The sequence below is a fragment of the Talpa europaea genome (assembly GCF_964194135.1).
Source record: "Talpa europaea genome assembly, chromosome: 6".
In the NCBI taxonomy this organism is placed as follows: domain Eukaryota; kingdom Metazoa; phylum Chordata; class Mammalia; order Eulipotyphla; family Talpidae; genus Talpa; species Talpa europaea.
In genome coordinates, this window is record NC_140072.1 from 94,273,586 (window position 1) to 94,286,224 (window position 12,639).

Genomic DNA, 12,639 nt, shown 5'->3' on the forward strand with positions numbered 1-12,639 from the left:
CCGGGACTGCGGCGGGGGCGCGCCGGACCCTCGCCCGCGTCCTGGGTCGCCGCGTGCGCCGGGAAGATTGACCATCAGTTGGTGGAAGAGAGCGCTGGGTCTGTCGCCCTAAGGGCTGCCAGGGCGGCGCGGCTGGAGCCATGCGGACCGAGGTCGGACCTAAGGAGCCCGAGTGCGGACAGCCACTGCACTTGCTGCGGGGAGCCCCGCGAGCGTCGCCCGCCTTTTTGGCTCCTTCTCCCCGCGCTAGGAGGGAATAAAGCAGGGGACGCACCTGGACTCGTGCGCGCGACCTCGAAGTTTAAACTCTTTGGCTCCAGTGACTTGGCTCCAGGGGCCGCGGCTCGTGCACGGTCATCCCGTCGGAGTGAGCTTTCCCTCGGGGATGCTCCGGGAGAGCTCTGTGTCCAGGGGCTGCGAGACTGCAGCGGGGGGCCCCTCTGATTCTTTGCCCGGAGAGTTCCATCAGCAAGTGTCCAATCTCAAGGCCGTCCCTACCGGGGACCTGGCCACCCAGTTGAGGGAGGCGATGCCTTAGGAGCTCCAGGTCCAGCAGCCCGGTGTGGACGGCTTCCAGACGTCGCGGCAGAGGGCACTGGCCCGCTCGGAAAGCGCCGCAGAGACACTGAGCGAAGAGGTCCGGGCCTCAGGACCACCGGGACCGGGGTCGCCCGGGCCACCACTTCCCGGAGACCGCTCTGTGCCCTCTGGAGTCGTGCCGCCCGCGCCCAGGGTGGTGCCATGTGGGGCGGACGGCGCTCGTCCGCTGCTTCCTCTCGGAACGCCGCTTCGCTCTTGCAGCTGCTGTTGGCCTCGCTGCTGGCGGCGGGGGCGCGAGCCAGCGGCGAGTACTGCCACGGCTGGCTGGACGCGCAGGGCGTCTGGCGCATCGGCTTCCAGTGCCCCGAGCGCTTCGACGGCGGGGACGCCACCATCTGCTGCGGCAGCTGTGCGTTGCGCTACTGCTGCTCCAGCGCCGAGGCGCGCTTGGACCAGGGCGGCTGCGACAACGACCGCCAGCAGGGCGCCGGCGAACCTGGCCGCGCGGACAAAGACGGCCCAGACGGCTCCGCAGGTAGGGCGGGCAGGGGCCAGGCGCAAACGGGGAGACAGATCGTTTTGCCATAAGGGCGAGAAGCTGGGAGGCTGGAGAGGTGAAAGGAATTAGGAACGCTGAAATTTCAGAAAAGTGCCTTAAACCTGGACGTGGTGCCTTCTTTCTGACTCAGCCTTTAATTTGTACAGATTGGGGCACCAGCTCACAGTCCTAAAGAGTGGCTTGACTTGGATTTTTCCGAGGAATGCCACACCTCTAAGGCAGTGTGGGCTGCACACCGCATCCACATTCTTGTCCAGGGACCTCTGTGCCCCTTCCTATGTGTCTTGTCTCCACAGGCCTAACGTCTAGTCAGGGTACAAGGTTTGGAGGTGCCTGAGAGCAGGGGCAGTGCCTGTTAAGGAAGACAGCTCTTCAGTGCTTTACCGTGGGTGATGCGTTTTGTGAACCCTGGGGACTTAATCCTTCCGCACACGCAGTGGTTGTATCTCTTCCCCACTGGCTTCTGGACAGTTCTCTTTATTGTGTCAGCACTGTGCCTAATCATGCTCTTTGTGGCCTTATTACTATTTTTTCCCTATGTATATTTTCCAATTGCTAAAGTTATAGAAAAATAAACAAGACACTGACTCCTCCACTTTTCAGAACCTCCCAGATTGTCCCCCTTCAGTGCCTATCCCAGTATGTGTGTCTAAGGAAGGAAGGATTTAGTTTCGGAGGGTAGAGGTCAAATGGCAGACGTCACAGATGGGGCTTCTCCTTTTACTGCAGCTGGTTAGTTATGTTAAAGAGAGCATTTTTTTAAACAGCACCCTGAGCATTGGGTTTGAGCTACCTGAGGTTGGCAGTGAGTGGTTTCTGTACTTAGAGAGCTGTCTCCCCAGGCCTTGTAAGAGGGAGCTTCTTTCAGTGCTGCCTGGTTTTGCAGCCAAGCATTTTATTAGCATACTACTCCTATTGTTCTGTTGCCTTGAATCTGAAGAGAGGGGAACTGAGGATAATTCCAGAAAAGGCCCTTTCTTAAAGGCCAACTCAGCCTTGCAGGGTGTGTGGTCGTGGAAAAAAAGCTTTAAGAAATGAGCCAAAAGTAGAATTGCTACCATGATGTTTCTGTCTGTTAAGTTGGGCTTGTTAATGGTCTCCAGAGAGTGGTCATGAATGTGGGGAAATCAGTAAGCAGCAGACTTTTCGTGATGCTATGTCACCTCCGAGGGTGCTGCTTCATTCTACTTTAAATTCTTTTTCCTAAAAATTTTTTTCCTTTCACTTCTCTGCTGCAGTCAAGAAGGACAATATGCCTAATTAAGCAGTGCCAAGAGCTTATAGGAGTACTGCATTCTTTACCCCTGTGTAGTTATTTACACTTCCAATTAAAAATCCTGGAAAGAGAACAGTTATTTCTCCCTCATATTCATTATGTGGGCTTAGACTGGTTTCAGCTAGTTTTTGCTATAATGTTTGGGATATTTGTGTGTGTGTTTACTATTATTTGTTTATTTCTTGATAGCATATTTAGGGCTGGTATCTTAGAGAATGAAATATTTATAGTGTGCATAGGAAAAAGCCCAGCTTCTACTTCTCTACTAAGCTGTAGTTCGCCTGAAGTCATAGTGTAATTAGAACAGTGCTACTGTCAGAAACCAGCTGTGCTGCGAACTCCATAGTGTTTCTCCCTGCTGAAGGGGTGCTATATATATGATACTTGCTCTGTTCACATTGAAGGCTAAGGCGATCTTCAGTTATCAGCCTTTGTTTAAATACTTATAAAGTGCCTTTTACTTTTTTAGGCTTTTTTTTCCTCCAAGAATTGCTGTGGTGCTATATTCTATAATCACAGACTCCCGAACACTAGGGCAGATACAGGAGCATGATTGGAAAGGCTTGACTCTAGTGGACAAAGGGTATCATGTATCTACCCTCAGATCCAGGAGAATTGGGCTCCTTCTAAAAGTGCTGCCCTGAGCTGGCACTGTGCTTTGCTAAGACCAGGAAGCCCCATCCCTGCCCTCGTGTGTTTTCCAGATAGTCAAGGACATGGACTGGAACACGTCAGAAAACATGGGTTCTTGGTAATGCAGGGTGGAATTCCCCAGAAGTGGTTCAGAGGCATTCCACTGCTGTCGGCTTGGCCAGTGTGTCTAGCCTCTGAAAGCTCAGTATTGCTATCTGCATGACTCCCAGAAGAATTTTTTTTTAGTAAAATAACTTAAAATTAGAGCTCATTACCCATGTTAATGAAGTTTTTCCTTTTATCTTTCATAGCTTTTTTTTTTTTTTTCAGAATAAAACTCACGTGTTAAATATGATGCCTGTTGCTTAATGTTCTGCAGACTTTGCTGATAGTTTTTCACACAGGACCAGTGTCATCACTCGAGGTGTGTCCACTCTACCTCAGATAGCCTGGTCCTGCCGGAGAGTTGTCTTGGCTCACTGTGGGCACCTTCTTCCTGGAACAAATGTCTTGTTACTTCAGAATGTTATCCTCTGTACATTGTTTCATGCTGACCTACTGCCTAGAATGACTTCCTTCCACACAAGTCACCATAGCTTTCTATCATCCAAATCCCCAAACTAAACCTACCACCCAAAGTCAGCCTTTACTTGTGGGGAGGGGGATAGGGAGGGCAGAGGAGCAAGGATAAGGATTCCCTTTGTTTTTCCCTTTGTGCCTTACAGACTCTTTTTGGAAATGGTTGTGGCTAGAGTTTGACCTAAAGTTATGATTTATTTGCTAATGAAAGAGAAACCTGTTAAAAAATAATGAATATCTTTCTGGAAGAAAAAAGACATAAGTAATTTAAACTCATTTCTATGCAGACTGCTACAACTATCTATTAGGGCAGACTTAAGTTTGGGCATTTCAGTTATTATAAGAATTTTAGAATTCTAACAGCCTTAAAACATTAAATCTTATATTTGCTAAATGGGATATTTATCTCAGGCAGTATTGCAGTTGCTGAGTCTAGCTATAAATATTAACAGTTGCTTTAGGGGTTGATCGACCATGCTAGAGCCCTAACATCTATCCCAAAGCACTTGATAAAGACTAGTGTTTCCTATGGGCTGCAAATGAACGAACAAATTGACTCCATCTAGGTCCTTCAATTATGGGGATCAATGTCACTCATTAATACATGTCTACTGCTAGTCACTGACTTTTACTGCATTCTTACAGTAAGTCATAATGTTATGCTTCTGTCCTTTTCTTCAGTCCCCATCTATGTGCCATTCCTCATCGTTGGGTCCGTGTTTGTTGCCTTCATCATCTTGGGGTCACTTGTGGCAGCATGTTGCTGTAGATGTCTCCGACCTAAGCAGGAGCCCCAGCAGAGCCGGGCCCCAGGAGGAAACCGCTTGATGGAGACCATCCCCATGATCCCCAGCGCCAGCACTTCACGAGGGTCATCTTCCCGCCAGTCCAGCACAGCCGCCAGCTCCAGCTCCAGTGCCAACTCAGGGGCCCGGGCACCCCCAACAAGGTCACAGACCAACTGCTGTTTGCCCGAGGGGACCATGAACAATGTATATGTCAACATGCCCACAAATTTCTCTGTGCTGAACTGTCAGCAGGCCACTCAAATTGTGCCCCATCAAGGACAATACCTGCATCCTCCATATGTGGGGTACACGGTGCAGCATGACTCGGTGCCCATGACTCCTGTGCCCCCGTTCATGGACAGCCTGCAAACGGGCTACAGGCAGATCCAGGCTCCCTTCCCTCACACTAACAGTGAACAGAAGATGTACCCAGCTGTGACCGTGTAACATAAGGTGCTTAGGGGAGTGGGGGATCCTATAGAGGACACAAGGAAAGAGGGAAGCTATGGACTTGGGAAGGACATTCCAAGTGCAAGTGTGAGCATGTTGATGGTGTTTACAGCACGATTCTTTTGGATGACTTCATTTTCCCCCAAACTGTATGAAATGTCTCTCCAAATTAGCATTTCTGGATCTGTTTCATCCTAGTGCATGACTGATGATGGGAAAAGAGCATCACTTGTATTGCTGATGGTTGTGTGGCAAATGCTTGAGCCCTTAAGTGCCCTTGAGGTATGACTGTCAAAGGAATTTTGTAAACTGATAGATTAAGGATTTTTATTGTTATTATTTCTTTTTGTTTTTTTTACTGTACAAGATCAGAATTCCTGTTCCCTCTCTTTACCTGGGACAGTTGTTTTTGTTTTTGTTTTTTAAATAAGCATCCAAAGTTTAGGGAAAAACAAAAGGAACACAGTTATTATAAATGGAAATCTGATTTTAACTCTGAGATTAATCATTGATCTCAGTATTTCACAGGCACATCTTAATTTCATTGTAAAAAGATATATATTTTTTGTCTATTTTTGTGTGGTTTTTTTTGGTCTATTTTGTGCTTTTTTACTCTGTGTAGAGATCTTATTACAAAGTGATTTTCTACATTAAAAAGAAACAGATTGTATCACTAACAAGTGACATTTCAGAACTCTGGGATTATTTTAATCTTGAAGTAGTGGGTGGTGTAGTAATAAAACCATTCATCTCTTTTACTATGGCTTCTAATTTTCTGACTTTTCAGTGACATCTGAGAAGTAATTCAGTGTTTTTTATGCTGAAATCATAAACTCTCACCTGCTTTTTCTCCAAATTACTTTTAATTTACCGTGTGGTATGACTTGGTATTTTGTTCTGTCTGGTTTTCTACCCCCATATCTATATAATACTAAGTGCAAGTAATTATTATTATAATGAAGATCAGCATTTCTGTCTAGATGTGACAAAACTTCTTCTTGTTTTACCTATAAAAATTCAAAGAAATGATTTATAATGAGACTTAGTATAGCTCTTCAGCCATAATCTGAGACTGGAGATGAGATTTAAGCCACTAATATGGTTTACGTTGCAAAACACCAGGCTTTTTATAATCTCATTATCAAAAAGGCTCATTTTTTAGACTTTATGAATTATTAAGTCAAAAGATAAGCTTTTCAGAGAGATATTACCTTTCCTCCCCCAATAAGTTAGTTTTTATTTTCCTTTTCTTGGAATCCTAAACAAGCACTGCATTCATCACAATGTTCTGAATTATGATATTCAAATGAATTTATTTGTGTACTGTTATAAGAAATAATTTAAGAATATGCAAGTAAATTTCCACCTACTAACAAACCAAGATTTGTAATTAAACAAACTATTGTAAAGTATTCATCTTTTACACACACATATACACACAGTTCTCCTCTCTATCAGTCATCTCTACTATCTATCTGTCTATCATCTTTATATCTAGCTTTTGGCTGAATAATGTAAAACCATTGTTGGTAATTGGTATCAGAAAAGATACTCAATTTTCTTAAATAACCAAAGGCAGGGAAAAATCATTTTACTCATTAATAAATATTTTATGGTATGAATTCCTAGGAGAGTTGGGTTTTTTTCATTTGCATTCTATTCGGTAATTTTTCAGATGGTCTATTAAACCTGTTAATAGAATTACTAAAAATCAAATATTGTTTCTAAGAACCAAGAGCCCACCTTTTAAAGTACTATTTAACAATTGAGAAGTTTATGTCTAAAGTGAGTTATTTTACATATTCCATGAGAAATGTTGACAACACAAAAGAGAATTCTTTTGTGGTCGTTCTATTATTAGTATATGTAGTCCATACATTATCTTTGATGGAGGATTCTGGCTTATTTGAAGAAATAAAATTCCCAGAAGCTTTGAGGTGAAAGGGACCTTAGAGATCACACACTCTAGGGACTGGCCAACATTTTTTCAGTGAAAAGCCAGAAAGTAAATCTTTTAGGCTTTGCAGGCTATGTATTTTCTAGGGTCTATTCAGCCCTGCTGCCACCCTGCTATTGTAGCACAAAACAGCTAAAAAAAAATACATGAATAAATGAGCATGGATGTGTTTCATCAAAACCTTAGCAATGGATGCTGAAATACGAATTTCATTTCATTTTCACCTGCCACAAAATATTCTATTTTTTATTTCCTCTCTCCCTCTCCCCCACTAGCATTTCAAAATGAAAAAATCATTCTACGCTTTAGAAAACAAAAACAAATACAGGCAGAGAGCCAGAGGGCAGATTTGGCCATTGGGTCATAACTTGAAAATCCCTAATCAAGATCATCCTTTCCCAGTGCAGGACTTCCTGTGCTACACCTATGACAGCCTTTTTTTAAATATAGAAGGATGGAGAATGATGATTTATATAAGAATCACTCTATTTTTTTCTTCTTTTCTAGGTGGTAATTAAATATGATTAAGGTAAAAGTGCACTTTAATAAATGAAATAAGTTGTTCATTTAGTGAATGCTACTGGTCTTTCAAAAATATAGTATCACCTAATGCAACATTATACCCTTTCAATTGTTATGAAAAGTGAAGAAATTTAGTTCACAAAGTAAAGTTCCAATACATTATTTAAGTAAACTTTTGTGGCTGAAATATTTTAGTCTGTTGCAGGGGAGAAGGAGCACTTACAGATAGGGAAAGAGTTGACTGTTGCATACTTTCTTCTGTGTCTAAATCTTAGTGTTGGCTCATAATGGTTCTAGGGGAATTCTGTATCCCTGTGTATAGGAATGTGTGACCTTTGACTTCAAGGAAGAAGAAATCAACCAGCTTTTCACATCCATTTGAGAGGTCCAAAACTGCATTTTCTATCTTTGCTTCTTCGACCAGAAAAGTTAAAATTTTACAAAGATATCAACATCCAAAGGGGAAGAATATCATTAAGACAAATGCATTTTGATTCAGCATATTTTACTCTGCAATGCTCACCTTCAAGCTAATTTCCACTGATTACCTTCCCAGATGCTTGACTAATAAAATATTTCATCTATGAAATTTACCTGGAGTTCATTTTTTCAAGATTGCACAGTTTTATTTCATGAAGTCTGTGAACCATATTTTTTTTCCTTGTTATGTTACTAATTGGGAGTTGAGTTTCCTTCAGAAGTGTTTCCTGAGCATTTCCATCAATGTTTTAGAATGAAATTGGTGAGGAAAATCAAGGCAGATGTCCATAAATGGACTGGTCATAGGTGAGAAAAATATACATGGAACTAAAAATTGGGATTAGAGTTTGGAATAATCCACCCTTAGCTCAGTTTGACCACTGGTATAGCACTGACACTTAGTTCCTTTTTTCTCTCAGAGACTTTGATTCTGCAAATTCCTAATTAAAGGCATTTAGATTAAGCAAGCACATTATACTTTCTAAATGCTTAAAAGGAATAAGTTTTGTTCTTTTTAATGGACTTTAGAATTGAGACTTCTTATGAACTTAGCCTGTTCTTTCTCAAGTCAAGAATTGCAGTACTAAAATGTATAATGTGATCCAGTGCAGATTTCTCAAAGTATGTGCTTGGGAGAGCTTGTTGGAATTTGAGGAGAGGGATTACAATGGGCAGAAAAATCAAACTGACACTATTACTCATTAGGGTTGAAGGGGGCATCCTGACACCTACCAGCCTTATTGGATCTGCTGATACTTCTAAGTAAATACTATATCAATAATTATAGTTAGGGCCTCCCCGGTGGCGCAGCGATTGAGCGCTGGGTTGCAAAGCTGCCCGCAGCCTCTGCAGCGCTGGTTCAGTCCTCGGCTGCTCCCCGGCCACCGGAGGAGGGTCCCACATGGCGCAGACCTCTCCTGCGGCCCGCTGCTCCCCTCAGCAGTGTACTTCGGTCCTTCTGCCTGCTTTGCTCCCTGCTCTGGCTCTGGTGAATTCTCTCACCCTCCCGCGCTTCTGACTGTACCCAGTGCTTGTATAAATAAATAAAATTAATAAATAAAAATAAATCTTTAAAAAAATAATTATTATAGTTAAATGAACTTTATAAGATTTAAACAAATGTGATCACTTCCCTATTTTGCTCTTTCTCTTGGTCACTTGAGCAAGAGGAAAATCAAAGCCACCAAGGAAGTCGCCTGATCTTGAGTGGAGGCCTCTCCAGGCACAGAGTGGCAGTAGTTTTAAAAAACCTGGGAATTGTGCAGACTCCCCGGGAGCCTGCCCAAAAAAGGGTCTGGGAGCCTGGGATGTGGGTCTGGAGCTAACCACAGGGGACAGCAAAGACTTTATGCTCAAGTGTTAGAGCCCCTTTCATGTTTAAAAGGGGCAGCCAAAATATTTCAAAGAGGAATAAATCATGTGAGCAAATGAAGCACTATTACTCATCTCTCAATCTTAATTTCTTCTCAATGAGGTGGTAGAAACTTGAGGACGTGTCCATCCTGCCATCCTCTCTTACTTTCTACCTTTTTTTAAGAACTGGAGATCAGCTATTTATTCAGCCCATTTATTCCAAAGCACTTATACAGAAAACGTCTTTGCTCTTGAAAATTTTTTCTTAATTCAAAATATGAATGTTGTGATTCAAATGAGTTTAAGTTTGAGTAAGTGAAAGCTGACAAAAATACTAGAAATTATTAACTTCTGAATATTATAACAATGTGCTAAGTAAATATGTTTTTATACTTTGATTTGCATTTATTTTCCTTTATCCTCCTGATATTCTGGATATAATCATTTATCAGTGAAAAAATGGAAAAATAAAACCCTTGAAAAACAGTAATTACTGTCTAAGATGTTAGGTAATTTTGAATATTAACTATAATTTCACAGCACTGTGACAGAGTAACTCTGAGATAAAATTACAAAGTTTTATGTAAAGAGTTGGCTGTGAGGATCATTTTGCTTTTCACAAGTTAAATCTGAGCATGCCTTCAACATTTATATCCATAATTGAAGAAGTTATACTCAAAGAATAAGAAATTTAAAATTAATGCTTAAAATACATTTTAAATAAGAGATGATAAAAGGGGTAAAAAGTTTATGGTGGCAGCCTAAGATTGATTTTAATACATAAAACTTGCATCTCAATTTCAAGCATCTTGAAATGTAGGTCTTTCCATTTAGAAAAATCATAGGTTACACAAGACATTATTTACTCAGTAGACATAACAGCTGTAGAAGACTGATTGCCATCTGTAACATGTATATAAAATTACCACATGTGTGGATACGTATGTGTACAGAATGATCACAGGAAAATTTGAAACAGAAATTACTTATTATATGAGGTTATCTCATCCAAGATTCTGCTCTCAATTTTTGATGATTTTTTTTAAAAACTAGAGTTTGTTTGCAGGGCTCAGCTTTACTTGTCTCAGTTATAACTGGTTCCATCTAGCTTCTTCTGGAATCACATGACCCATCTCTACCATTTAGGGTGTGACCTTCAGTGTGAGCTTTAATTTTCTGAAGCTGAGTATACTCAAAGGGGATTAATAATACACACCTCCTAGGGCTGGTATAGGGACAAAGGATAACATAAAATAGTGTTAGTAGTATTCAACAGGCTTTCATGAGATGCACAGAATTCTGTTTAGATATTTTTAACCAATATAGAGAAATACATAGTGTATATTGACAAAATATGTCAAATATGTTGAGATCTTTGACATCTAGTTTAGGAGACTTTTCTTATTTTTGTTTCAATAAGCAATCAGCTTTACATGGGTTAGTCTTAATTTCATGTACTTTCAGGTTGCTTAGGAGACTTGCACAGAATTGGCTTTGTATGACCCGTGAATCAACACCCTCAGAACTACTCTTGGTAATGCCTAAGTGACTTGTCTTAATTCTCTGCACCTTGCTTTGTGAATTAGCAGGATTTTTTTCACTGCTCTCTTTCTACTAGGTTTGACTATTCACACCCTGCCTTCTGATCTGCCAGTTAGCATCTCTCTGAACCAATCAGGGTTTAGTCAACAACCATTTACACTGAATCATTTTATATTTATCTTCTACTGAATTAGAACTTACACACAGTAAAGCATACACATCTTAAATGTACAGCTGGATAAACCATCACCCAGATCAAGAGATAGAAAAAATCCAATTGATAGCTGCTCAAAATAAGTGCTCTTCTGATGTCTGTTACATCAGTGTTGCCTGGTTTTGAAGGTCATATAAATGGAATCACACAGTATATATATTTTTTGTATCTGGCTTCTTGTACCTAATGTTTTAACTAATGTTGAATGAAGCAGGGATTTTCCCCTTTTGTTCCTGTGTAATATTCCACTATATGGGATATGTATATAATAACTACCCGATCTATCTTGATGGGTATTTGGGTTATATTCAGTTTGGGGCTATTAGGAATAATGTTGTTAGTAACATTTTAAAAACATGCACTCAGTTCTCTTGCCTGGAATTTCAGGAGTAGAATTTGTCATAGAATGTGTGTTTATTTCCCTTAGTAGAAATGACCAGTTATTTTCAAGAGAGAGAGTTTGTATAAGGCATTGGTTAAACAAATATTAGAGAACAGAAACAGCAAAAGGGGACACTGAGGTAACAGAGAAAGTCATTACAAAGCCATTACTATCCCAATAGTCAGAGGAACAAAGGGAAGAAATTAGGGGTGTTAGAATCTAGAAGCTTGAGGGGGGACTTCCCTGGTGGTGCAGTGGTTGAGAGCTGGGCTGCAAAGCTGCCCGCAGCCTCTGCAGTGCTGGTTCGATCCCCAGCTGCCGGCGAGGGTCCCACATGGTGCGACAGACCTCTCCTATCTTGCCTGCTGCTCTCCTCAGCAGTGTATTTCGACAGTCTGCCTGTTCTGTTCCCAGCTCTGGCTCAGGTGAATTCTCTCACCCTCCCGTGCTTCTGACTGTACCCAGTGCTTGTATAAATAAATAAATAAATCTTAAAAAAAAAAAAAAAAGGAGAATCTAGAGAAAGGCCCTGTCAAGCTCAGAAAAGGAGAAGCTGCTGACTGGGGCTCCAGGGAGATACAAGTGGCTGGTTCCAGGAGAGCCAATGGGAAAAAAAGCAGCAAAATGGTGCCAACAGCTGCCGGAGTGAAGACTGTGATTATGGACACCAATTAGGCATTGGACAGAAGACAAGACTTTGCCTTTTTGTTCCTCCTGTCTTGCAGGATGTCTTTAGTTCCTCCTATTGGCAGAGCCCTAAGTAGGACCAATAGACAAAGGGGTTTTGCAGGTCCCCACCAGAGCCACACAACCAAGATGGAAGGTGGCGGATAAGTCTATAACTGGCATCCTTCATGATTGGAATGGCTGGTATGGTTTTCCTGGCTTTCTGATCTGTGTGTTGCAAATACACTATTCTACTTACATATGTGTATAAAGTCAGTGATGGAATGCGTAACAGTTCGTATGTCCCATTTTAATGCAAAAATAAAAATTAAATGCTTCATCTGAGTTGGGTTTACTAGCATTCCTTCAGCAATTGCATTGGTGGGGACTCTGCAGGTATCTTTAGAAGCCCACTTTTACACATTCCCTTGAGGTAAAGCATAAACTTTGGAGGAGGTAAGAGTCTCCAGTCCCTCTTTGGTCCCTGACAAGTGTGTGGCAATTCTGGAGACCACTTTGAGCTTTAATTGGTTAAAATGGGACTCATGGTCACCTCTACTGAAGGGGCAGTTGTGCTAATTAAGTGCAGTGAAATGACAGTACCCGCCACCATAGCTTTCTCCTAAAACCCTATTGCTTCTGTCGGCTACTTTCCAGGGGCTCTGGTGATAGTTTTGGTTAAAGTTTAAACCATGTCT

General features: G+C 41.8%; 1 protein-coding gene across 1 annotated transcript; it reads left to right on the plus strand.

Moving 5' to 3' along the window:
• Positions 1-533: 533 nt before the first annotated feature.
• Positions 534-5,617, plus strand: SHISA2 (shisa family member 2). Its single transcript, XM_084235585.1, has 2 exons — positions 534-1,075; positions 4,269-5,617. Exons 1-2 carry the CDS (start codon positions 742-744, stop codon positions 4,820-4,822), a joined length of 888 nt encoding a protein of 295 aa, XP_084091711.1. The 5' UTR covers positions 534-741; the 3' UTR covers positions 4,823-5,617.
• Positions 5,618-12,639: the final 7,022 nt, after the last annotated feature.